General features: G+C 33.6%; 5 protein-coding genes across 8 annotated transcripts in view; 3 read left to right on the top strand and 2 right to left on the bottom strand.

Annotated features, from left to right (window-relative positions):
- LOC116338691 (protein Wnt-1-like) overlaps positions 1–2,845 on the top strand; it is a 34,907-nt gene extending 32,062 nt beyond the window's left edge. For all 4 annotated transcript variants that reach the window (XM_031764105.1, XM_031764103.1, XM_031764102.1 and 1 more), the window contains 8 exons: positions 556–703; positions 840–969; positions 1,116–1,270; positions 1,387–1,494; positions 1,569–1,597; positions 1,690–1,807; positions 1,881–2,002; positions 2,082–2,845. In XM_031764105.1, coding sequence (XP_031619965.1) covers positions 556–703; positions 840–969; positions 1,116–1,270; positions 1,387–1,494; positions 1,569–1,597; positions 1,690–1,807; positions 1,881–2,002; positions 2,082–2,283 — 1,012 coding nt within the window. In that variant the 3' untranslated portion in view covers positions 2,284–2,845. The remainder of the gene's footprint in view (positions 1–555; positions 704–839; positions 970–1,115; positions 1,271–1,386; positions 1,495–1,568; positions 1,598–1,689; positions 1,808–1,880; positions 2,003–2,081) is intronic.
- A 1,253-nt stretch (positions 2,846–4,098) lies between these two features.
- Positions 4,099–12,187, bottom strand: LOC116338654. Its single transcript, XM_031764063.1, has 20 exons — positions 12,102–12,187; positions 11,938–12,040; positions 11,203–11,408; positions 11,036–11,136; positions 10,789–10,977; positions 10,517–10,713; positions 10,095–10,440; positions 9,743–10,035; positions 9,298–9,673; positions 8,917–9,216; positions 7,624–7,714; positions 7,453–7,555; positions 7,156–7,358; positions 6,974–7,074; positions 6,721–6,918; positions 6,459–6,655; positions 5,648–5,993; positions 5,067–5,359; positions 4,622–4,997; positions 4,099–4,551 (listed from the first exon to the last, which is right to left on the bottom strand). The coding sequence occupies exons 1-20, from the start codon at positions 12,149–12,151 to the stop codon at positions 4,277–4,279; spliced, it is 4,344 nt and encodes a 1,447-aa protein (XP_031619923.1). The 5' UTR covers positions 12,152–12,187; the 3' UTR covers positions 4,099–4,276.
- Positions 12,188–17,053: 4,866 nt separating this feature from the next.
- LOC116338805 (DNA replication licensing factor Mcm3) lies at positions 17,054–20,655 on the bottom strand. The gene is made up of 5 exons (XM_031764290.1): positions 20,483–20,655; positions 20,018–20,295; positions 19,172–19,819; positions 18,738–19,101; positions 17,054–18,659 (listed from the first exon to the last, which is right to left on the bottom strand). Exons 1-5 carry the CDS (start codon positions 20,546–20,548, stop codon positions 17,526–17,528), a joined length of 2,490 nt encoding a protein of 829 aa, XP_031620150.1. The 5' UTR covers positions 20,549–20,655; the 3' UTR covers positions 17,054–17,525.
- Positions 20,656–20,976: 321 nt separating this feature from the next.
- Positions 20,977–22,834, top strand: LOC116338568 (ER membrane protein complex subunit 2-like). The gene is made up of 5 exons (XM_031763921.1): positions 20,977–21,145; positions 21,304–21,712; positions 21,790–21,946; positions 22,046–22,141; positions 22,216–22,834. The coding sequence occupies exons 1-5, from the start codon at positions 21,106–21,108 to the stop codon at positions 22,402–22,404; spliced, it is 891 nt and encodes a 296-aa protein (XP_031619781.1). The 5' UTR covers positions 20,977–21,105; the 3' UTR covers positions 22,405–22,834.
- A 1,304-nt stretch (positions 22,835–24,138) lies between these two features.
- Positions 24,139–25,845, top strand: LOC116338832 (leucine-rich melanocyte differentiation-associated protein-like). Its single transcript, XM_031764340.1, has 5 exons — positions 24,139–24,213; positions 24,785–24,919; positions 25,006–25,137; positions 25,230–25,490; positions 25,579–25,845. The coding sequence occupies exons 2-5, from the start codon at positions 24,876–24,878 to the stop codon at positions 25,829–25,831; spliced, it is 690 nt and encodes a 229-aa protein (XP_031620200.1). The 5' UTR covers positions 24,139–24,213; positions 24,785–24,875; the 3' UTR covers positions 25,832–25,845.
- Positions 25,846–26,491: the final 646 nt, after the last annotated feature.

Genomic DNA, 26,491 nt, shown 5'->3' with positions numbered 1-26,491 from the left:
GCACCACATTTGCTTGTTGGTTTGCTTTATCTATCTGCCTGTTTGCTCTTCTTTTTTTATTCGCGTAGCAATTTTTCTCTTTCTATTTGTAAAATAAGTGAATAAACGACGAAGACAAAAATTCATAGAACTTTTGTTTTATTGCACGCATTTTTATAGATTTGTCTATATTCATATGTTTATTAAGAGTTTACTGTGTACAAACCAAATACGACCATTTGGTCGACCGAAAGATTCTTTATGGGAATGAATATAAATTCTTTGTTGTCATCTGTTTACTGAAAAGCGATGAATTTTCTGTATATATATATAAGTATTGTCTTTCATTCTTCCTTTGTGTTTCTGTCAATATATCCATTTTCGTTTTATTACAACTCATTCGATTTATTGTTGAATTAATGGCAATTCGCTTGAACGCCTTAATTGAATGAAATTATCGAAAAATTGTTAAATATGTTTCGTGTACAAATGCATACAATCTCTCATTTCGCTAATTTTCCACTTGTTTTCTCTCTCGTTCTCGCTTTTTTTTTGTTTCATTTTCCATTTGTATAGGGATTTGGGATTACATGCATTGCAGAATGTGGGATTGTTTGACCCGAACGCACTTATGCATCATAATCATGAAGATATTTGTAAGAATGCACTGCACTTATCTAATGAACAACGTCGAATGTGCGCTCGCAGTCCACGAGTATTCGCTGTAAGTTCAAACTAATAATCAAACCAATGGCAAAATACAATTTTAAACGGAATACCAATATTCCATTGCACTCGCTTGCAAAATCATATATAATTGTTCACATATATTTTTTTTCGTGTGATTCTGCATTGTGTAGGCAATTGTACAAGGTGCCAAAATGGGTCAAGAGGAATGCCAACATCAATTTCGAAATAGTCGTTGGAATTGCACAACATCCCAACCATCGTCTGATCTTCAAGACATCTATGGCGATGTTATGCGCATCAGTAAGTACACACAGATCAAATTAGTTTCGATAAGCACACCGATCGACCGTGAATAACGGAAAAAATCTAATATCTTTACATATATATATTTTTCTAATCTCGTTTTGCGTTGTGTTTTCTTTTGCTGTTTCTGTGCGGCTGTTTAGAGAGTCGTGAAACAGCTTATATACATGCCATCAATGCAGCATCACTTGCATGGTCCATTACGCGTGCATGTTCTCGAGGCGACCTAACCGAATGCTCATGCGATAACACCATTCGACGAAAGCAACGCAAATGGCAATGGGGTGGTTGCTCAGAGGTTTGAACTAAATCAATCACAATTTATGCGATTATTCATCTTATGCCGAATGCTTGAAGAAAAGAAGCTTGCGGATGTAATTGATTTCAATCTCTTCTCTATTTTTTTTCACGTAGGATGTTAACTATGGCGTATTATTTTCGAGAAAATTCATTGATTCACAGGAAAGTAATGAGACTGCCTCCGGTTTGATGAATTTACACAATAACGAAGCTGGTCGTAGGGTGTGTATTACAAGAAATAAATAGAATTTCTCGTTAAAATCGAAATTAATTTCAATTAAACAATTAAATTATAGGCATTGAGATCGCGCATGCAACGGATCTGGTAAGATTTTGTAAAACTGTAACACAAACAAAAAGCATTTTTTATAATAATTTTTTCTTCAAAAAATGATATATTTGTTTTTAAAAAAACAGTAAATGTCATGGTGTTTCGGGTTCTTGTTCGATTCGAGTTTGCTGGAGACGTTTACCAGCTTTACGTGCTATTGGTGAAGTATTGGGTCAATTGTACGATGGTGCCTCTCATGTGAAGGTAATAATGTAAATTCACTTTAAGCATAATTAACCATTAACTTCAATTCGTTCGATTTTTTTTTGTTCAACAGTTGATCGAACGTGATGGTCGTGTGTCAAAGTTGCGTCGACGTGATCCACAATATAAAAAGCTCATCAAATCCGATTTAGTTTACTTAGAAGATTCGCCCGACTATTGCGATCGTGACGATGAGTAAGTGTTTGATTGTTGAATGTTCTTTCTAATGATTGCGAAAAAAAAGTCTCATTTGAAAATTGTTATATTCATCAAGGTTGGGCATTTTGGGTACAAAAGGTCGATTGTGTAATCGAACATCACCCGGTATCGATGGATGTAAAATTATGTGCTGCGGCCGAGGCCATCAAACGCGAATACGGTATGTGGAAGAGAAATGCAAATGCCGTTTTGTCTGGTGTTGTGATGTTAAATGTGAGATGTGCAATCATCGGAGGGAGGAGCACATTTGCAATTAAAGCACATTAGAAACAGTAAGCCAGTACAGTGCGAATACAAACCGCCCCCGCCCCCTCATTTCCTCGAATTATACATTGAAAACGATCATGCTCGAGCATGTCGACAACAACAACTTCAACAACAAAAGCATACACACATACACCGAATCTTTTTTTATATTTTAAACTAAGTAAACAAGTCCAAATTGAAAAGCAATGAATGTAGAGAGTGTCCAAGAGAACCTTTTAATATATATATATATAAATGTATTTATTCATAGCCATTTTTACCGCCAACGACTTTTTCCCTTCCGTCGAATAGAAACTCTACTGAATAGAAATCTAGCAATAAGCGTAGTCAGTGAAGAAACGATTAATAATAATAATTATTATTACAACTATCCGTACATATTATAAGCTCAAAGTCTAACTAAACTAAAACTATAGTTTATTTATAAAAGAAACAGCAAAAAACAGCATTTTTTCACTCACACAAAAATACACATGCACACACAAATACAAAAAAAAATCAAAACAAAACAAATAAGCTGTAAGCGAAACATTTGAATGCAGCAAATAACCGTGGATATTTATTGATAGAATTTGTTAGTGTTTTATTTATTTAATATGCATATTCAGCTTCGACGATAATCATATTTTTGTCTATTTGAAATCATCGACTGACTTTTTCATTTTAAATTTCTAATTATTATTTTTTTCATTCATTACATTCAACCTATCTTCGTTTAAACTCGATAATTTCATTGCATTTAACATTTATCGTAGACCAAACAAAGCCGAAAATTTCCTATGGAAATTTTGTAATTTATGAATTTTAGTTTCGTTTAAATTTGTTTTCTTTTTAATTCGATATAGCATTTATTATAATTTAATTTAATTTACATAGTAATTTTAATTATAATATTAATAATAAAGAGGATCAACTGATGAAACATTTTTCTTATGTATATAAACACATAACATTTATGGTTAAAATCAAACGAATACAATTCATAAATTGTAATTGACTGCTTAATGTAAAAAAAAAATACGATAACAACCATATGATCTATTTTTGCATGCGGTGTAAAATTAAAATTCATTTTGATTCATACAAAAATGAGGAGGTCTATCTCATGTTTTGAATGGCCAATATTGCTGAAACGATTCGGAAATATCTTCTTTTATTTTAAGTTTCAACGGATTATTTCATTTTGAATTCAAAACAAACGTTTCATTTAAATATGAGCCATTCCCAATTTCGTTCGTAATACATCAACAACAGTGGTAATGTTTTTACTGTTACTGAAAAACATTTGTTGGGAAAGAAAGTTTTATCCATATGTTTGTCCCTCTGGTTTCGTATGAAAAATAAAAACAATATTCATTTCTCACTTTCATTCTCTGACGCTATTATGCAGTCATAAATTGTTAATATAGTAAATTTTAAGATGAAAAAGAAAAAGTAAAAAAAAAATTTAAGTTTGCTTCAACACACAAACTCAATCTCTTATTTAATAAATGATGTAAAATAATAAATTTAATCGCTTTCAACGAGAATTATCGTATGAAGATATGACCCCGATGCTACTTCACAATAAAGTATACAGACAAAAAAAAAAACGAATTGAGTTTTCTTTTTTTATGGGATTTTCAAAGTATTGCTCAATGCTGCTGCCATCCACAGCATATCTGGCTGAGAATGCGTCGTCCGTCGCATGCGAATGTACGTAGCAGTCTATACATCACAGCGAACAAGAATGAATGCATTGTTCTCTTCACGATTATGTCACTCAAAACATTCAAACGATTGTATAGAGAACAATGCATGTATTGTTGTTCGCGGTGATGTAAAAACTGCTACGTACCTTCGCATGCGACGGACGATGCATTCTCAGTAATTTTAATATGCTGTGGATGGCAGCAGCACTGCGCAATACTCTGGGGATTTTATTGTGTAGAAAATAAGAAAATGTTTAATCAGCAGAAATCATAATTGTCCTTTACACGGACACTAACATTTACATGACGACGATGACGATGACGATGACGATGACGATGACGACGATGACGATGATGATGATGAGCAACAATGACATTTTGAATGAGACGAAGGATGACATGATCGATCTTTGAAAGACGACAAATCGATTGGTTTTATTTTATGACATTCGATGTATGGATTTTTCTTTGAAATTGAAATGAAACCGCTTTTTGGAACTATTTTCAGGTCAGTCAGCATGCAAATCAGTCTCGAAAATGTCATCTTTTTTATAGCATGTAGTTGATCTATTCGGCGATGAAAATAAAATGAATCGGTTAAAATAAAAAAAATATTCAAAATAATTAAAATGAAAACCTTTTGTGAATTTATATGGATTATTGCGATGTGAGTAGAAAAATCGATCGCCGAATTTATAGCGTTTAAACTGCTCTGCAGCAATACATCCGCCAATCACTCCCATTTCATTTCCGCATGGTTTCTCCAAATGGATTCCAATCAATAAATCAATATCTTTGATATTTTCATATATTTCCATCAGCAATTTCAAATGTTCTTCCTCAAAATATGGCTTAAGATCATCCCAACATTTGATTTTTTTTGACAAACACATCGGAAAATACTCAATATAGGGAGCAACGGCACAATCTCGATTTCGTAAAATATCAAAAGATAATAGGTCGGAGCCAACCTTTTCACCGCGAAATGTATTCTGTAAGAATTTGTTCCTGATCTGCAAAGAAAAATTCAACGCTTATTGTTTTGAGCGTAAATGGATGCCAGCAATTGTCTTAATTCTCACCTCATCTGTATAACCAACTTCATACATTCTTTGTTCTTGATTCAACATACCACTCAAAAGTGGATTGTAATTGGGTTCAAGTAAATCAAGATTCAAATATGTATCAGATAACTTTCTCTTGCCCGTTAGCTTACCGTTATCGTCCACTTCAAAAATGTCTGTCGGAACTTTCATATGAAACCATCTGAAAGCACAGTGTGTAAACTCGTTCGTTGTTGTTGAGTCGATGCGCGGATTATATTCATCGGAATTTATTTCAGTATACAGCTTGAAGGAGCGAGCACGTTCTTTACCTGAAATTTGAGTAATACAACGGTTTAATTTATTTTTATCAAGTGGCAAATTAGTATCAACATACCAAAAATACCAACGAATGTTAAAATATTGCCGAAAGTACCAAAAAGAGCACCGGAAAACATATAATGATATTACAATGAATGAAACGATGGTATCGGTGTTTTTTTTTGTACTTTCGGTACTTTCCGCAATATTTAAATACTCATCGGTATTTTGGTACTAATTTTCCCTTTGATTTTTATCCAGCATAAAAGTTACTAGATTTAATTTTAAAAATAGCTCACCTAAAACCAGTGGCAACCATTCAACGTAGATTATATGCTGATAGCATGCAGTTGAAATGCGCCTACTTTCGAAAAATAATTTATCATCATTCCAACACGGATTGATTGCTGCCAATAATTCGGCAATGAAATTGTGCAAACGATATAAGAGTGAATGAATGATAGCGAGAATGGTGGTTTGTTTAAAACGGAAATTTCCTGCAGTTAAATTGCCATTTACTATTGGTAGAATATTCCCTGGACTCAAATTGAAGAGACCACTATGATTAGCACGCATTTTTTGCAGTTCTTCATTAGTTACTGAATAAATAATATCCATATCCAAGTACGACGTGGACTCATTTTCCTGGTATTTGTGAAAAGTTTAACATTTTAATCAGAGCGCTTTATGGGCACCGCTCCTAGATGATTCTGTCGTTTGTACTTATACGCTCTCAGGAGCGGCCCCTGAAAAATTTCGGGCATACCATGAGATAAATTTAATAATGATGATGGATAAATCGTATAATTATATTCGTGTGTATTTTAATATTTCTGTGGCATACATGGGCGAAGATAGCGTATAAATCTGAATGTTCTATTCGCTTAAATTTTGATGCGGGTGGAAGGAAAATCCCCTTTTTAGCATCGGCAAGAATTTTTATTTTCAATTTGGTTCTTGCTGAGCATATAGACTCCAACTTACATGCCCATGTATTTCCTATTGTGCCTCTGCAGTGCAGATCACAACAAAATGAGATCATTATATGATACTCATCACATTCGATAAATTTATCTGGCAGTGTGCCCTGCTAAAAAGTATCCATATTACCTGTTCAAAAGAAACTGTACAATTAGTATGTGGTGACGTTTGCATTCGCACAAAACTTTGACACCGGATATCTTTCGGACCATAATATGGATCATTCTTTGGCAATGAAAACGGTATACAACTAGGATTACTTTCATGTGGCGGTAGACGATCACTATAATCTTTTTTGCAGCAACTAATGCCATTGCTACTATTTCCTGAAAATTAAAAGATTGGATCATTAACAAGACATGGTTTAACAGATTTTTTTAAATATCCGAACCTAACATGGTCACCACTTTTCGGCTGCCTATATCGTGTGCGACTAATTGGCAAAATATGACACTACAAAAATTATTTATATGATCACCACAAGTATGAGTGTCTTCTTTGAATTTATCTGCTTTCGATAATAAATTTCCCATTATTCTCGGATTTGGCAAGTCTTCACCCGATACAGCTCGTGGAATTTCGTTTATGCCTGAAAAGTGTATGTCTATTAAGGAAAACTTGTTTGATTTGAAGAATAAATTTACCGTCGGGATAAATTGGTGTAAGTAAACGATTGTAAGATGTTGAAGCACCTCCCCGATTCGGAAATTGCAAGTTATTGCAAGTCCCATCAACTCGACTGTATCTGAATTATTCAAAATGGAATATGCTTAACGGAAGAATGTGGCGAAATATAGCGTTTTTTTCCTTCATCAAAATATCTTACTTTTCTTTTGGATCACATTCATGCTGAATCGGACACTTATCTTTTCTTCGAAGGTGTTTTGCCAATTTACGCAAACAATCTTTAAATGTTTGTTTCTTGCATCGGCCGTCCCTTTTTACGATGTGTTGATATTCTAATAAAATTTTTGCTTTCTCATTTTCTGGAGTTGGTGCAAAAACTTCTAGCGCAAAAAGAAACATATACTGAAAAAATTTCATTTTGAAATACATTCGATTATTAACCAACGATAATTTAATATTGTGATTGTAACCATATAATAATGATAAGTTATCTTACATCTGATGGTCCAATATTATGTTTTTTGTACAATTCTTCATTTTTTGCATTTTGATTTGCCACATTTTTCTTTGCCTTTTCCAAGTTCTCATCTCCGGAACAACTGTGATATTCATTATTTATTATTTTAGCTAAACAATTATTGGATCATAAATATCTAGTTCAACTTACTAATAACAAATTATGAATAAACTCAAAATGATTTTTAACACGGAGAACATTTTTACTGAGAGATACAGCATCACAATTAAAGTTGAATTGTCTTACCGACCAACACTGGCTCACCATTTTTATTCATATCGATGATGACATTTTTTATTGCGTCGAAAATCTTGCAATATTTAACAGTTTGCACAAGTCTTGAAATTTATTTCTGTTTCAAAAAAATTTAATTATTTTGTTTTTTTTTTTTTAAGAAATTAATTGACATTGATTATTGCTCAAGGGCACAATACCCGGCACATCTGCTTCAACGAAACCATTGGGATACACCCTCATTTTATTTAATTGAATCGATAACTTCGTTGCTTTTCAGTAATTAAATGCGTCAAGAGTTTCAAAATGTTGAGAAACGTTCATCATTTTTTTTTCTTGTTAATTAATACATGAAGATTTTTACGCCACTTCGGGAAATACTTGTTTATAAATTGCAAAAATGATGTGTCCAATGGTTATGCATACAAACTTATTCACCACATTATTCTTGCTCAATATTTGGACTATATACAAAGCCTGTAGCTATAGCTAATAGCCTATAGGTAGCATTATATTTTGAACAAATCACCAATGCACAAGATTTTCACACACTTGCAGACATTAAAAAGCGTTTGCAACTTGAGTATCAAATTGAACGTGTAGAAGTACAAAGCGTTGAGACATCTGTTGATAAATACCATTGCAGTATATATTAAACTTACAGAGCTTGTGCCACTTGAGCAGTCATTTCAACGTTTGAATGCATATACGAGAACTGACTAATTTAATTTAAGTCATTATTTATTATAATTTTGTTAAAAGATTTAAGTTTCATGTATTTAAGCACAAGGACTCAGAGATGAATGTCACGTTGATCGTTAGAAAGCTGCCTCAGCCATCAAATATCGAGACCTTTATTCTAGCCTTTATTATAAGTCGTCAAATCAAGCTCTTATCCAACCGAGAATGATATCATTAGAATCGATATACACTACTGTTCGTGTGACTTTTTGATATACACAGGAATCAAATGATTACCATATTCAGGAAATGAGATGGCGCGAGGAATGGTAATAAGTTTTTTGCACCGTATCGTAGAACCACATATGAATTGAAATATAGTTTTTACTTTAGGGAAAACGATAAGATTCTTGAGAAAGAAGGGTTCAATAAATAAAGTGAAATTCAAACACATATATATTTTTTAACGATATTTTTTTTTTATCCAAATGCTTAAATAGAACATTTGGTAGATTGTTCAAGAACCACATCCACACGATGACGATGACGATGACGATGATGATGATGATGACGATGACGATGATGATGATGATGATGATGATGACGATGACGATGATGATGGTGAGCTACAATGACATTTTGAATGAGACGAAGAATGACATGATCGATCTTTGAAAGACGAAAAATCGATTGGTTTTATTTTGTGGCATTCGATGTATGGATTTTTTCTTGAAATTGAAATGAAACCGTTTTGTGGAACTTTTTTAAGATCTGTTGTCATGCGAATAAGCGTAGAAAATGTCATCTTTTTTATCGCGTCCAATTGATCTACATAATTTGGGGATAAAATATAAATAAATTGATTAAACCAAAAAAAACGTTAAATAATACATTTGATTGTGTGCAAACCTTTTGAGAATTTGTGCGGATTATCGCAGTGTGAGTAGAAAAATCGATCACCGGACTTAAAGTTCTTAAATTGCTCTGCAATAAGACATCCCGCAATTGTTCCCATTTCATTTCCGTTTTTCTTCTCCCAAAGCATTCCAATATATAATTCAATATCACACGGTTTAGCATACAGTGTTTGCAGGGTCAACAAATTATTTGGATCAAAATACTTTTTAAGATCGTCCCAGCATGTAATTTCCACTGACGCACACTTTGGAAAGTAGGCGATATATGGAGCAGATCCACAATCTCGAGCCCGCATAACATCAATAGCGAATATATCAACGCCAACCTCTTTGCCATGCCATGGCCGCTTGAAGGCTAAGTTCCTTAACTGCAGTATAAATTTCAAATATCAAATAAATGATTTGCAATTTAATAAACTTAATTCAATTCTCTATACCTGATTTGTGTAGCCCACTTTATACATTCTTTGCTTTTGTTTCAACATACCGCCCAAACATTCATTGTACTTGTGTTTAAATAAATCAAGTTTTAAATATGTATCAGATAACGGTATCCTCTCCTCCAGTTTACCATCACAGTTCACTAAATCCATTTTTGACGGAACATTCATATGGAACCATCTCATGGAATTGTGCGCATACTCGATCAGTGTCGTTGGATTGACGTGACGATTATATTTATCACAATGTGATGCAGTGTTCAGCTTGTAAGAAAACCATCGTTCTTTGCCTGAGAAAAGCGGTATTTTAATTGATTTTTAATTAATTTTATATTTAAAAATGGTTCACCTAAAACCAGCGGCAACCATTCGTTATAGATAATATGTTGATAGAATGCAATCGTAATACGTCTACTTTCGAAAAATAATTTATCATCATCCCAACATGAGTTGAGTTTTTCTAATGCTTTGGCGATGTTATTATGCAGACGATAGAAAAGTGAATGTATGATAGCAAGAAAGGGTGTTTGATTATAACGAAAGTCTCCTGCAAACAATTGACCATCTTTTTCCGGCAGAAGATTATCCGAGCACATCTTGATGCGTCCACCACAATGTGCACGCATTTGTTGCATTTCTGAATGTGATGTTGAATATATAACATCCAAATCCAAGAATGAGGTTGCATAATTTGCCTAGAATTTATAAAAGGGCGAACATTTAATATAATTCGAACATTTCAGTGTTATTAAGATGTAAACACGTAATTACATGTTCATAACCCATTGCACAATTGTTTTGAAGTGTCGGTTCCATTCGAGCATAATTTTGACAACGAATTTTACATGGACCATAAAATGGATCATTTTTCGGTATCTCGATTGGTATGCAACCACGAATACGTTTGGACCGAGGTTCAGGACCACTGTAATCTGCTTTACAGCAACTTATTCCGTAACTGTTATTGCCTAAAAAATCAATATTATTTGATTAATTAAATGCAGGATTATGTATATATTAGAGATTATTTCAAATTCTCTAACCTTCCATGGTTACAACTTTTCGGCTGCTTGTATCATGTGCGGCCAGTTGTGTCAACAATAAGCCACAAACATTTGGTATTTCATAAGTATCATTCTCATTTTGCAATGGTACTTTTGCTATTAAATTTCCGATCATTCGTGGATTTGGTAACTCATGACCACTCTCTGTTCGTCGAATTTCATTTATACCTTTAAAAGATCTCTATTAGTGAATATAATTAATTACTTAAAAATAAATTACTTTTACCATTTGCATATACTGGTCCAAGTATTCGACTGTATGTCGTTCTGGACTGTCCCATATTAGGATTTTGCAAATTATTACAAGATCCATCGAGTTTACTGTATCTGAATCAGAAAAATTTTAATGTGAAAAAAGTACAAGGGTAGTGAATGTTTGTAAAAATATCATACTTTTCATTGCAATCACAAACACCATCGAAAATTAAACATTTATCTTTTTTTGGAATGTCTTTTCCCGATTTACGCAAGCAATGTTGAAATGTTTCGTTCTTGCATTGATCGTATCTTTTCAGTAATCGCTGGTACTCCACCAAAATTTCTGCATCCCTATTTTCGGGTGTTGGTCCAAAAACTTCAAGTGCAAACGAATACATATACTGAAATTTCAATTTTTTTTTTAAACAATTAACAACTGATTATATCATCCAATTAAACATGGGCACAGATAACCCCCTAAATCGTCTGAGCTTTTACCCAGGTGGCACTTGAGCATTTCTTTTGATTTCTAGGGTTTTTTTAATGAGAAAAAATCTTTCGATTTTGATTGGAGACGAATGAAAACCCCCTTCTTCCTATGGAAAAATTCTTCGAATTTTTTTGGGTCTCCTTAAATTACAGACAATATATTGAACTAACTGGTCAGTTGAGCTGACAGTACGTTAGCCAGCTAAATGGACTCAAACAATAGAAGTTATTGTTATAATGAACAATCACTTCTATTAAAACAAGAAAAGTGATTCATCATTAAAACAATAACGTCTATTGTTTTAGCCCATTTAGCTGGCTAACGTACTGTCAGCTCAACTGACCAGTTAATTCAATATATTGCCTGCTTAAATATCAACCATGCCCATGTATGTATCCAACACTAATTAAATGTGACAATTGCTAAATTGTTACTCTTACATTTGAGGGTGGACAATTCCTTGTTTTGTATAATTCTTTATCTTTAATCATATATTTATCCGTATTTCTTACTGCTTCATCGTATATTTTATCTCCCGCACAACTAAGGATAGAAATTCTTTTTAACAACACTTCAATGAGCATAAATGTCTAATTCAACGTACCAATAAAAAATGGAAAGTAAAATCAACACAATTCGCAACTCCGGCAACATTTTTACTGAGAGATTCACACAGCTTCACAAACGAAATTTGATTGTGACATGAGCCAATTGACGTATCACTTATATATATATATGATAATATTTTTTATGATATCTGGTATCGAATTGTTGCAATGTTTAACAATGAATGCACCTTTGTGTTTATTACCAACCATTGTTACCAACAGAGATATAGCAATGTTTACTTTTTTACTTGGTTGGATGCCGCAGGTCGCATCTGAACAAGCAATACCGGAGCCGATTATTGCTCTTAATTAATTTGTTTAAATTGAATTAATGATTTCGAATTTCTTGAGCAAATAAACTAGGGGCTTTTATGTATTCGGTCATACAATTTTATACATGATATTCACGTCTTATTCATACACGACATAAATCTCTCGTTTGTAGCAGTGAATAAGACGTATTGTATATTTTAAAATGTATCGAGGAAAGTCCGCACAACAGGAAATGAAAAAAACATGCCATAGATGGAACATGCAAGAAATATTCACCAAATTTATGCAGTTATACATCTTTATACACATTTATTTGCGCACATTGTAGATTTGTTATCATTATGTTTCACTATTTGTAGTGATAATAGTAAAAGTTTGAACATTAAAACCCCTAGCGAATAAATGCGCCTTGAACAATTTCAAAATGGCATGACTTAAAATTCAGTGTGAAGCCTTTGATATATTTTTTTTGTAAATCAATAATAATAATAATAATAATATTTATTCACCGCCAAAACTGGCTGAATCTTTTGAGTTTGTACATAATTTTTATACATTTGTTTGGTGGGAAAAAGGTATGAATCAATGATACACATTTGGTATACATCTGATCACCGTTAAAAACCACATCTTTTAATAAAGATTTCTAATAACTAATTAGCTACTTCTTACAGTAATAGCTAAATAGTTAATAGTAAACTGTTCAAATTACTGTCAAACAGCAAAAAACACTTATAAATACTAAACATTTTCAAATTGCACGCGGTTACAATGAGTCAGAAAATAATTAATAAATAAATAATTAAATAAATAATTGGATAAATAAATAATTTACATCTTTACAAAAATCACAATGTATCACATTAGATCGTTAAAGAAAACAGTGTTATAGTTAGACACCAATGACAAGTTAGAAAAATGGTCATCGCTTAAGGCTAAAAGTCGAGTTTTGAAAGTTGATCGTTTTGATTGCGTTGAAAATAGTTCGTGGACCTTATTTGACATTTTGCACATTTGGTTGATTGGTACTGATGGATTGATTTTGAAGTTCTTGTCATTGATTTTGAAGTACTCCACACATCTTAAGTTACGTCCATTTTGATTGCGGGCAATTTCAGTCTTCAGTGATGGGCAGTGAACGTTATTTTGCATCAAGTCGAAAATGAATAGAATTGATGCGTTGATACGGCGCCTTTGGAGTGATTGCATGTTTAGTTTGCCTAGGCGAGTGCTGTACGATGAAATCCTGTAGTCATTTGAAATATTTGGATACTCCTTGAGAGCAAACATTGAGAATTGACGCAGGCACGATTCGATTTTGTTCTTGTGTATATCATGGTACGGGAGCCATACCAAACAGCCATACTCCAAGATTGATTGTACGAGGGCGCAATATAATGACTTGAGAGTATTGACATCCGGAATATCGTAGCAAAATCTCTTTACGAATCCGAGTGCTGATGTTGCTTTAGCCACGATTGAATCGATATGTTTGATGAAGTTAAGTTTGTTGTCAAAGATAACTCCCAAATCTCTTTGTTCGCTCACTCTCTTGAATTTGTGACTGCCATAAGAGTAGGAACTTACGATTTGATCTCTCTTTTTTGATATTGACATAACAGAGCATTTGTCAAGATTTAAATGAAGTTTGTTTGCTTCGCACCAATTTTTTAATTTATTGATTGCAACTTGAAGTTTGATACAGTCATTGGTGTTAGCGATTGAAGTTGCCAATTTCAAATCGTCAGCAAACAGAGAGATAAAAATGTCGTCATCCTTAATGGAATTAACAATGTCGTTGATGAAAAGCAGAAATAGGGTGGGGCCCAAGTGACTTCCCTGAGGAACTCCTGAGTTAACGACAAACTCACTTGACTCCATTTGCCCATATTTCACGAATTGACGACGATTTGACAAATACGATTTGATCCATTCGATTAAGTTAGGAGGCAGATCAAAGTTTCGTAGTTTTGAAATAAGAATCGAATGATCAACAATGTCGAATGCCTTACTGAAGTCAGTATAAAGTACTTCTACCTGCTTATCTTCGTTCACTGCCTTCATAGAATAGTGCAGGAATTCTAAAAGATTCATCGAAGTCGAGCGACCTTTCATAAAACCATGTTGTTGTGGAACTATTTTATCGGCTACCATCTTGCTGATCTCCAAATTAATCAAATATTCGAAAAACTTGGCGATCGTTGGCAATTTGGCAATGCACCGATAATTTTCAACGTTAGAACGTGATCCCTTTTTGAATATTGGTCCAACGCTGTAACGTTTCCATCTCGTAGGAAAGTGTCCAGTGGAAAGCGAATCATTGAAAATCATTGACAGCGGTTCGTATAATAAGCCAGCACAATTTTTAAGAAGGATTGGATGAATTCCATCCGGTCCTGCGCCTTTCTTAGAGTTAATTTTTAGTAACTCGTCAAAAACAGAAAATTCGTTAAGAATGAAATTGTCAACGGAAGAATTTGTTTGAGTTGACGCTTGTGCTGTCGATTGAATTAGAGACGGTTGATTTGCAAAATTATTTTTGAAAAATGTTGCAAACATTTCAGCTTGCTCCATCTTATCAACCGATGATTTGTCACCATAATGCAACGATTTTGGGTCACAGTCACTGTTTTTCTTCGTGTTGACAAAACGCCAGAACGATGTAGGGTCGGACTTCAATGAAGAAGTCATTTTGTCGACATACGAATTGTACAGTTCCGTGTTAAGTTTGCTGTAATTTTCAAGCGCAAGCAAATAGTCAGAGTCATTGTTAGTTGACTTCGATCTTTTCCACTCCTTGTTCTTTTTATTTTTGAGAGACTGAAGTTGCTTGTTGTTCCACGGACATTTCGATGTAATCTTTTTCGTTCGAACAGGTACGAACTTTTCAATCGCCTCGTCAATAATTTGGTGCAAAATGTCGACTTTATGGTCAAGAGGCTTATTTGAAAAGTGTTCGGAAAAATCGATTTCGGCAAAGTACCTATTCATTGCAATGTAGTCGGCTTTAAGGAAGTTTCTAGTTGGAATTTGCTCTTGAGTTAAGTTATTTATGTGCCATTCATACGTCAAGAGAATAGGTGGATGATATTGTTCATCAATGGCAGATAAAGGCGGTGGACAAGAAACTTCGACGTTCGTGAAATCGTTCGTAAATATTAAATCGAGCAGTTTATTGCTGGCATTGCGAATAGAATTTATCTGATAGACACCATTGGCAGTGATGTCTTCGATAAAAACCGCCGCATGCTGTGGAGTGACGCAAGTTGGAATGAGAACATTATGTTCATCGTCATCCATAATCCAATTGACAAGGGGTAGATTAAAATCTCCCAATACAATAATAGTGTCAATTGGGCTCGATGGAATATGGCTTATGGCAATCGAGTGGCGTTTGTATATTTCCGGCTGTGAGTTAGGCGGAATATACGCAGCATAAATAAATACATTGAGTTTTGTATTAATGCTGACTTTAACGCAGACATATTCCAATTCACTTGTGTCATCGAATACAATGTTGGTGGATGTTAGTTTTGAGGTGACTGCGATGAGTACACCACCACCACGACTTAACAATGAACCAGTCTCAAAACGATCCTTACGGTAAACATGGTATGAATTGTCAAAGAATTCTGACGAAAAATGAGACTGGTTCAACCATGTTTCCGTTAAAACAACAATCGAATGTGCAAATGCCGACGAATTGCAGAAAAATTGTTTTGATTTGGTGCGCAAGCCACGAACATTTTGATAATAAATATCATTGCACACCAAAGTCGTTGGAGGAGAGAGAGAGTGATTTGTGTTGCTTAGTTGCGACGATTTTGTTGAGGCTGACTGTACGAACCCATCAGTGGACTGAGTAGGCACTGAGACAGCAGCGGCAACATATGGAATCTCCATAATGTAGATTTTTCAGACACGGTGTGAAATATTTGTTCATTTTCAGTCTTGCAAAATTATGTGAACAGCTGATGAGTAAGAATGCGACTGTGAAACTCGAATATTTTGTGAAATGCGCAGTTCGTTAAATTTTAAATGTATACTTAAAAAATACTTGTTTTGGTTGCTTAGAAAAATGTTACCATTTATAGATAATTTTTTAGGCCGTCTTAGTTTTCTGTAATGCGAAAAAATGCCAATTACCTTGTACGGACTGACGGATGACCTACATTTTGATATGTACCAGCTTGAAAGTGATTTTCTTAATGTAAAATGTAATTGAATTTCATTAAGCTATCTTTTATTGTTTTTTTTTTCGAAATGAATTTTTATATTTCAAATAATTATTCACATTATTTTGGAAACGTGAAACTCGCTTACTTTTCGATGTATGAATTTTTCTTTGAAATCGAAATGAAACCGCTTTTTGGAACTATTTTCAGATCGGTCACCATACAAATAAGTCTTGCAAATATCATCAATTTAATTGCATGCAATTGATCTACATTGTTTGGTGATGAAATATAAATAAATTGATTAATGTAGATAAAAGTTAAATATTTTTGAATGCGAAACTTTTAAATTCGCATAGTTTCTCCAATAGAATCCAAATCATTATGCACAAGTGGCTATAGCATAATAGAGAAAGATTTTAATTAGAGAAATTCCCAAATTGAATACTTTGGTAAATTGTGATATTAATTAGTCTAAAAAAGAAAAATGTAAACAATTCTTTTCATTTCTTCATAACAAAATTATTTATTCGGATAATGGTTATATGAACATTCATTTTCAGATTAATTTGAATCGGAGATTAAGATACGAAAAAGTGGAATAAATACATCGGTGTCATTTGGTTTTTGAATGTCAAAAAGTTTACAAATCACACATTTATATACTGCTATCGTGGATTGGAGTTGGTTTGATAGTTTGAATCATTAAAACTTCTCTTGTAAAGTGAACACAAGCCTTCAGACCTGTCATATGCAGCTCAAAAAAAATCCATAATGATACAATTTGTTGAATTTATGCTATTGATAATCTTAAGTACATAATTTTGTTCATCGGTAGTTCCTTTATTGCTTAATGTTTAATGTGAATTTGATGATAAAATGAGAAAAAATGCTTAAAACAATGAAACACTAACAAATCAAAAGTTAAAAAAAATAATAAAAAAGGTGAAAAGGTCGATATGAAAATGTAAATTAAATAAGAAATACAATGCCATCGGCGACCATAATTTGATTTGCTTCGGACATGTGATCGATGGCTGCATTAACTTCAGCCAAACTAAATGGTTGTTCGATATTTTGATTGATGGCTCCGGTTAATGCTTCGATGGCCAATGTTTGTTCTCGTACATCGCGGAATGCTTGATTCAATTTTTGCTTGAACACCGTTAGACGATCTTGGCTGATGTAATTTTGTGTAACAGTGCTTGATTCAGTTGTTGTTGTACCTTCGCTTGACTGTTGCGTTGATCGGCCACCAATTGATTTTCGTGTTGTACGCTTTGTCAAATCGCCAGCATCAACTGGTTGTACAATGGGTGTGTCATCAATATCTTCGGTGTCCATTGTTTCAGTGTCATCCGTGGTTTTGGTACGTTTTGATTTGCGTGTTCCTTGAGACGGTTGTGACACCGTATTTTCGGTGTCATTGTTATCATCATCATCGTCATTTTCGGAATCTTCGCCATCGTCGCTGCGACGACGCTTACGTTTTTCCTTTTCCAAAACCTTTTTGAAGTAGGCAAATTGAACAAGTTCAATGGCCGCTTTGGCATCCGTAACAGATATTGTTTTTGCCATGCGTGCTTTAGCATGAGCCGTTGCCAATCGAATTAACGTTTCCAATGTACGTGCTGTAACTGGTTGTGTTCTTGCCATATGTGAATCATCCAGATCTTGTGATCGCAAACGTGAATATTCATTGGCAATTACATCGGATGCCTCTTGTGTTAAGCGTGGCTTCAAACATTTGGCCAGATGAATGTACTTGCGCATAAATTGCACCGACAACACTTGTTCCGAACGTGTACGCGAACTACCATGCAAAAGTGCATCATATTTTTCATAAATTTGCATCTCTTTTGTACCTTCAGTTTCGTTTTGTAGATTGAATGTGGTCAAAAATTCCGCATAATTGCCACCCATTGGAAGTACACCACCGTCTTGTTCTTTTGGATTTCGATAGCGATGCATACGTACGACAAAATCAGCGATGCGTTGATCATTGTCACTGTCAACGGTATCCAACATAACAAATAATAAATCAAAACGAGACAATAGCGAATCTTGTAGCCCGATATTTTCCATTGGCGTCTTATATTGATCGTACTGTTAAAGAACAAAAAATGGTTTCATTGAATATTGATCGAACGACAAATTAAAAAGAAATAAAAAAAACACTCTTACTCTTCCATAAACGGGATTGGCGGCAGCCAATACGGAACAACGTGCATTCAATGATGCATGTACACCGGCCTTTGAAATGGTAACTCGACCCTGTTCCATGACTTCGTGAATGGCTGTTCGATCGATGTCGCTCATTTTGTCAAATTCATCAATACAAACAACACCACGATCGGCCAAAACCATAGCACCGGCTTCTAAGCGTCGTTCGCCAGTTTCTTGATCAGTTGTAACGGCTGCTGTTAAACCAACACCGCTGGAACCACGGCCGGTTGTTGGAATGGCACGTGGCGCTGTGTATAAAACGTAACGCAACAATTGCGATTTGGCAACACTAGGATCTCCGATCAACAGAACATTGATATCACTATAAAATTCAAAATTCATTAAAATTATTATACGTTTTCTCTTTTATCGCATTGAAAGTGAACACTTACCCTCTCAACCGTGTTCCATTTGTCAAGACCTTTTCAACGCCTCCCAATAGTAAACAAAGTATTGCCTTTTTAACATATGCATGCCCATGAATGGATGGTGCTAAACTCTTTGCAAGCAACTCAAAGATGTCATTGTTTTTGGCTAATTTTTTACATTGAGCCACTTCTTCGCGTGAAATATTCAAATTACTCTCCTTATTCAATTGCGAAATATTGTTTGCAATGACAACAGTACGGAATGTGCCCGTTGTATAACCACCACTTTTACCAGGTAGACATCGGAAATTGCCAACGATTTGTACACGATCACCTGGTTTGCATTGATCGACTAAATCATCATCGCAGACAATGTCGACGGAACGTGGCAATTGACCAGCCGGTGCCTTTTCGGGCATTTCTTGAATTGTCAATGTTTGATGATCTTTGTACACAGACAAACCGTATTCGGTTTCAAGCAAATTGCCGTCTTCATCTTTAGTCGGATATACAGAGCTGCTTGGTACAGCTTCAAATGATGTTAAATCGGTGTATTTGCGTTCAATCGTTTTCTTTGTTTCTTGACAATAATGAACGCTTCGTACTACCTTCGGCCGAACCAATGACACTTTTGTTACAATACCTTCAACGCACACCAAATTACTAAGGTATCTGTAAATCAAACGGAATACACACATGAAATTTTATTGAGAAATGTAACGTAACTATAATCCAAACAATTTTTTTTAGGGGAAATCGAATTCTCTTTTGTAAAAAAATAAGCACAGCAGTTACTTAGCAGGAAAAATCTTTTTTTTTTGTTTTCAAATATAAATCGTTCTCATTGAAAATTAGCAAAAAATATGTTACCTTGAATTTAATGTACGTGGTGTAACATGACGAGCACCAAAGCTACCTTCAAAACCAACAAAGAAATCCTCAAAGGTTTTGGCGAAGCTCGGTTGAAGTGTCGATACATATTCTTTGAGAGCTCTGGAGAATGCCAATTGTTCATCGAATGCATTGGTCAACAACGATTGTGCACGGCTTGGATTTTTCTTTCGCAAATCATTTATATTCACAATTAACCGCTTTGATTTCTCCGCAATCATATCTTTCACTAAAACCATGTATGTACCTTGATCCTCCTATGTTAATAACCATTTCAATCACATTTTATTAGTAAATTCATTGCGTTGAAATTGTTGATTGAAATAATTTTATAAATATCAATTTGAATTTGATGAAACATTTCCGCTTCAATCAGTGTCGCACACTATTAGCAAAAAGTAAACCAATCTATAATCGAATACATTAAATGAATCAAATACATACCTCATCGTCCAAAAAATCCAAATATTCGCGTTGAATATCACGTAATCTTTGTTCTTCATCAGCCATTGTAGTTAAAAAATGTTGTTGAATGTGTAAAATGTGTATATTTTGTTGAGTGAATTTTAAAAAGAATTCAATTCGAACGCAATTCAAATGAACGCTTGTTGCATATGACATATGTATACAAAAATAGCGGGAAACTTAAACCGTGGTGAAGTTGGATGTGTACGCAGCGCGAAATTTGGTGTTGCCATAAATGAGTTACATTTGCTGAATACAGAAAAAACGTCGAATTTTCGAAACAAATGCAAAAAAGATGCTTCTGTTGCGTTATTTCAGCGCGAATAATTAATTGAAATGATAAAATTGCAAAATAAACCCTTTTTCGATATGTTAGACCAGAATTTCATCGATTAACTGTCATATGATGCGGTTTTCTGGCGAATCGCATTGTATTTATGGATGTATTGGTTTTGACAAGCATCGTGACAGTTTCCATGTCGTTCAATTTCTGTCATTGTATTTTTTTTTATTAATAAATTATCGTGTGAATTTCCTTTAGATTGAAACTGGTTGAAAAATTCCAATTGAAATATCGAAATTGTTAAAACAGTCAGTATTAAATGAAAATGGATTATATGCACGATGATATGAGTTGGTCGGGTGAGTAATGAATGGAATAAATGCGATATAAATAGATTGCATGACATTTTTCACTCATTTTTAGGCTAAACAAATGCAATATAATTTATGATGTGTCATTTGATTTGTACCACAAACGCTAATTAGATGCGATTTGTTTTTGTTTGATTTTCTTGCAGATGTTCGTGATCTGTTCCGTAAGTGGCGCGAAGACAATGAACGTCGAAGTGATGAAATCATTCATTTGTGGGAAACGATTCTCGATGAAAAACAAAATAAATTGGATGGTGAACGTCATTTGGTACTTGAGCAAGTGATCATTGCTGCACTAGATTGTAATCGAATCCCAATCGCTGAAAGTTGTATACGAAAGCTATCAAACGAATTTCCGGGCAGTTTACGTGTACAAAAATTCAAAGCGATGCGACTCGAAGCATTGGAAATGTTTGATGAAGCCATAGATGTACTGAATGCAATTATTGCACAAGATGAAACGAATGCGGCGCCGCGAAAACGAAAAATTGCCATTTACAAAGCCAAAGGCAAAAATACCGAGGCGATTCGGGAACTTTGCGATTATACAAAATTGTATGTACATCAATTTGACAAAATGTTTTATACAGTCTTGTTTCATTAATGAAGTTCATTGATTTTCTTCGGCCCAGGTTTATGTCAGACCAAGAAGCATGGCATGAATTATCCAATTTATATATGGCCGAAGGTGAATTTGGCAAAGCAGCATTCTGTATGGAAGAATTATTGCTACATAATCCACATAATCATTTGTACCATCAGCGTATCGCAGAAATTCGTTACACAATGGTAAGTTTGTCTTTTTGTTCAGCAATTTCAATTATACTTCTTTTTTGTTTTAATTTAAATTATTGACGAAACGATGCATTTTATTATCTGCATACACAGGGTGGATTAGAAAACATTGAGCTGGCCAAAACATACTATTCACAGGCGGTCAAATTGAATCCAAATAATTTGCGTGCATTATATGGACTATATTTGGTATATTCTATTGTGAAATCAAATCGAATCATTTGAATTTTCTTCAATAATATAATATTTTGATTATCTTACAGTGTTGCAATCAAATAAGTGGATCCAGATCATCGGTGAATAAGCGAAAAGATGCTCAAAAATTGGCACAATTGATTTTAACAAAAATTCAAGCAAAGTACAATAGCGAAGCAGATGAGGAGGGAAAAAACACTGTATCACTGTCAGCATTGGAGAATGCATTCGGAAATCTTGACGTTAAATCCAACTAGCCTTTTTTGAATTGAGGCAGAACGATCAAACGAGTTACGAACACACACAGAGAGGGACACATATAAATCACAAGCACCCGAAAACAATTACAGAAATATTATACGAAGTACCGTCTAGTTTATTGTCATTTAAATTGCAAATATTTTATAAACAAAAATTAATTTCGAGACCAAAACATTCAGCAAAAGAAAATTATTAGAATATCAACATAATAAATGAACAAGTGGTTTCAGTTTTGTGAATACATTTATAATCAATGATGATGTCGAACATCCATTTCAACATTGTGTAGTTTATTTTCCATGAACACAAAAATATACATTGAGTATTACATAGAAATGTTTAGAAATAATTCCAACCAAAACTACTACAATTCCAACAATTTTTAATTTAAAATCGTTTTCAATTAAATATTATTTATGAGCCGCAGACATTTTGTATTCATTAATTTTTATTTAAGAATTTTCAATTAAAATAATTACGACGATTTTCCTGTGCAACATACAATTAAGGTTAAAAACTGTTTTATTTGACTTACATCAAAAATCGCTTTGAATATATAAGACTCGACCTGAACGTCATGAAGCACATATTTCAGCAAATGTATTGGGTGTGGAAATTTGGTTTAGCGTAATTATTCTTAATCAGTGATTGGAAAATCAATATTGATTTCAAAATTCAGGCGAATCAAATTTTTAAAATGAACAATTTATTGCTAAAATCGAACAAATAAATCTTTTATGGAAAATACTTTTCCGTAATGGAATATTTTTCGTTAAGAAATCTTAACAGATTGATTGTCTTGAAAATTTAATTTTTTTTGAAAAGAAAAACATTTTTTGTTCGCTTCAAATTTTATTCGAATATTTTTTTTTTCGTCAATTATAGTGAAAGTTCTGAAGAAAGTACAGAAATTGCTATAGCAAATTTAATGATTGCTCAATAATTTATAAAATGAGTAATAAAGAGATTAAAAACATCTTTCATGTATGCATCAGAAAATCCAAATCTCAGTTACGCATTACAAACATTGTCTGTGAACATTTTTGTATGTATGTCCAAATGCTATTAACAGATGGCGCTAAGTGCCATTTACAGATTTTTATCTCAATAAAAAATAGATAACATTTAAATCCAAATATATGCATTATTAATAAGATTTTCTGTTATATACATCATTGCGAGAAAAAAGCGAATTGAATCGAATAACCAATTCAATTCGAAAAATATTCTAATAAAATGGAGCATATATGCCAATTAATGCGATTTCAATTTATTTTAATGCAATTCATTCGATTTGATTCAAGTATTGCGAAATCGTTTCATTAAATTATGTGTGTGTGGGTATGTGAGTGTGCTTATTGTTTGCAATAACCATCCGCATCCGAGGTAATAAAAAAAACGGATTTCATGTGTGGATTTTCTCTATGCAATTCAAGCAATTATTTCAAATGGATTTCTATTTGCTTTTTGAAATGATGATAACACGCCCACTGATTAACGATAAAAACAAGTATCAATGCAAGCAGAACCGAATAGACAATCAATGTTTTGAAAGTGATAAAGTAAACTGAAATGCATGTAAAGGGAATCGTGTTTGAAAGTCAAAATTGACAAAACTTTCTTAGCTATTGTCCCCATAGTTTTAGTCGTTTATTGACTTGAGTTGACTTGGTTTGGTTTGTGTTTATTACAGTTTCACATATTGATTCTCGTATGGATTTCGTGATGGATGAAACTTGTATAAATAGTTCGAATCCACCTGAAAACACTGAAAACGATTTCATTTCCAGTGAAACGACACAGCAGTAAGTGGTTGTTATTTGTATTTTGTACACACACTCACATACACACAATTCAAATTCGCATAATGAAATTCAATCGTATATTGGGATCGGTATCAACAAAGTACACTTCATTATAATTTGATTTATTTTCATTTTATTCAATCGATTATCTCGGAAACGAGAAAAAAACTGATTCTGTCGAGATGTGGATGTAAACAATAGGCACCACAATTTCAACTTTAAAGGAAACGGAGAGTATACAAAACAAAAAAGGTCACAAATGATGATTAATTAGACGCAACTGATGGTGATAATTGGCGTGCTTGCAATTCGATATCGATTCGATGCATATTCTGTGTAAATAATGTAAAGATGCCATTCGACGAATTTCATTTATATAAAAATAGATTCTATTTTCAATATTGTCGTCAACAATCATTGTGGTTGAAAATCCGCATCATTTTATTGGATTAATATTTCCGTTGATTCAAAGATATAAGTGAAGAATTGTTGTGTGCGTACTGTGTATTGTGGTTTTAAAGTATCACAATTGATTAGTAATTTTGTATGTACATCAATTTTCAATTTTAAGGTTGTTGCAGTTGAAGATAACTTTGGCCAACAGTAGTTTTAATATTGATGGAATTGATTGCAAATCAACGATCGATTATAATGAAATTTTCATGGACGATTTAATGGCATATTCCTATAAATCCAAACCGAATTTGTATGATGCCTTTCTGTCTATATTTTTCGCTTGACGACAATTATAATCATTATTTTGTTTTTGTCGTGTTATCCATCCAAATTCAGTGAGTTAACATATAAAGAAGATGACGGACGAATTTCATTGGCATATGAACATTTACCCGCTATACCGAGAAAGATAGCCGACAAATTTGCACTCCGAACACATACACTCGATTTGAGCCACAATAATATCAAGTATGTAAACACAAATTCGAAGCAGCAAAGTTTATCATCATTAAATGATATTGCTTAAAAAACTACAATCATCTTTGTTCGACACAATTTAGAGATCTGATGTTTTTATCAAATTTCAAAATACTGCACACACTAATTCTTGATAATAATATATCGTTAAATGAAAAGACATTACCATTTTTGCCAAGTGTGCGCATTTTGTGGCTGAACAAATGCGGGATAAGACAATTGGCAAAATGGGTGCATCGAATAAACATTTGTACACCAAACATACAACAACTATCACTAATGGGCAATCCTGGTATAAGGTCAACATTCAATGGTGGCTCATCGCTTGAAAATAACGATTACATGTGAGTTTTATCGTTCAGTGTGCACAGAGGTTGCATGGTATTTTTTTTCCCACCCAAAACTAAATTAAGAAAGCAAATTAATTTGTAGGATGTATGTAATTGGTAATTTACCATACTTGGAAGTATTGGACGATGCGAGAATAACCGATGATCAACGTGAAGTGGCCATAGCAAATGTCAGTTCGCTTGCAATCAACGGAACAGCATCCATTAATTTTCACAAACATTATACGAGTGAAATAACAAACCGGCCAACTATTTTGAAACATGATGCCAAAGCAATTCGACATTTTGGTCAACTCGTGCCCAAACGAAGTACCTACAAATTTGATGGAGCTTGAATGTTACTTTTTTCGTCCTTTTATTTTTTCTTTCTTTCTACATTTTGAACAAATTTCAGCATGTATAAAAAAAGTGACAAAAACAATGGCAGCGTACATGTATCTTGGACGGTAAAGTGTAAGATGTTATTGTTCCATACTTAGCAAAGGTTAAGGTTAAGGTTTACGATAAAATTTTGGATTAAAAATAAAATGGGTTTTGTACGAAGAAAATCGACTTGAAACACAAAATTACTCTGAAAATGGTCTATGTGAAGGCAATTTTTCTATCAAAGATTCGATTATAACAATTTATGGAAGAAAGGTGTATGAATTCATTTGTAAGTGTCATACACATGAATATCATGCTGTTTTCAATTTACTGCATATGTCATACATGTATTTTTTTGTAGTAAAAACATATAAAACATTAGTTCAATTCTTAGGCACCCCGAAGTTAAAATAAATGCACTTTACCAACAATAACATATCATATCATGATAAATATTTTGGTTCGTTTTGGTCTTTCTTCAGATGGCTAAATCTAAATTGGCTCTTCTAAAATATAATGCATTGTGTTACACATGCGGGTCTATGTAATATATAAGACTAGGGGCTTTTATCTTCAAATGTATACGATTTATACTGTAAATAGTAATAACATATTGCAAAATCATCTGT

The sequence above is a fragment of the Contarinia nasturtii genome, unplaced genomic scaffold, assembly GCF_009176525.2.
Source record: "Contarinia nasturtii isolate CC-2019 unplaced genomic scaffold, AAFC_CNas_1.1 Cnas_scaffold_414, whole genome shotgun sequence".
Lineage (NCBI taxonomy): Eukaryota > Metazoa > Arthropoda > Insecta > Diptera > Cecidomyiidae > Contarinia > Contarinia nasturtii.
Note: the sequence above shows the minus strand (reverse complement) of the source record. Positions and strands in the feature narration are given on the sequence as shown.

Coding starts and splice junctions, on each gene's coding strand:
- LOC116338568 (XM_031763921.1), top strand. CDS start 21,106: ATGAAAATGGATTATATGCACGATGATATGAGTTGGTCGG. Junction 21,146..21,303: donor CGATGATATGAGTTGGTCGG/GTGAGTAATGAA, acceptor ATTTTCTTGCAG/ATGTTCGTGATCTGTTCCGT. Junction 22,142..22,215: donor CATTATATGGACTATATTTG/GTATATTCTATT, acceptor ATTATCTTACAG/TGTTGCAATCAAATAAGTGG.
- LOC116338832 (XM_031764340.1), top strand. CDS start 24,876: ATGGACGATTTAATGGCATATTCCTATAAATCCAAACCGAATTT. Junction 25,138..25,229: donor TTGAGCCACAATAATATCAA/GTATGTAAACAC, acceptor GACACAATTTAG/AGATCTGATGTTTTTATCAA. Junction 25,491..25,578: donor CTTGAAAATAACGATTACAT/GTGAGTTTTATC, acceptor ATTAATTTGTAG/GATGTATGTAATTGGTAATT.
- LOC116338805 (XM_031764290.1), bottom strand. CDS start 20,548: ATGGCTGATGAAGAACAAAGATTACGTGATATTCAACGCGAATATTTG. Junction 19,820..20,017: donor CCACGTACATTAAATTCAAG/GTAACATATTTT, acceptor TTTGATTTACAG/ATACCTTAGTAATTTGGTGT. Junction 18,660..18,737: donor CCAATCCCGTTTATGGAAGA/GTAAGAGTGTTT, acceptor GTTCTTTAACAG/TACGATCAATATAAGACGCC.
- LOC116338654 (XM_031764063.1), bottom strand. CDS start 12,151: ATGTTGCCGGAGTTGCGAATTGTGTTGATTTTACTTTCCATTTTTTAT. Junction 9,217..9,297: donor TCCGCACAAATTCTCAAAAG/GTTTGCACACAA, acceptor CAAATTATGTAG/ATCAATTGGACGCGATAAAA. Junction 6,919..6,973: donor TACACCAATTTATCCCGACG/GTAAATTTATTC, acceptor TACACTTTTCAG/GCATAAACGAAATTCCACGA.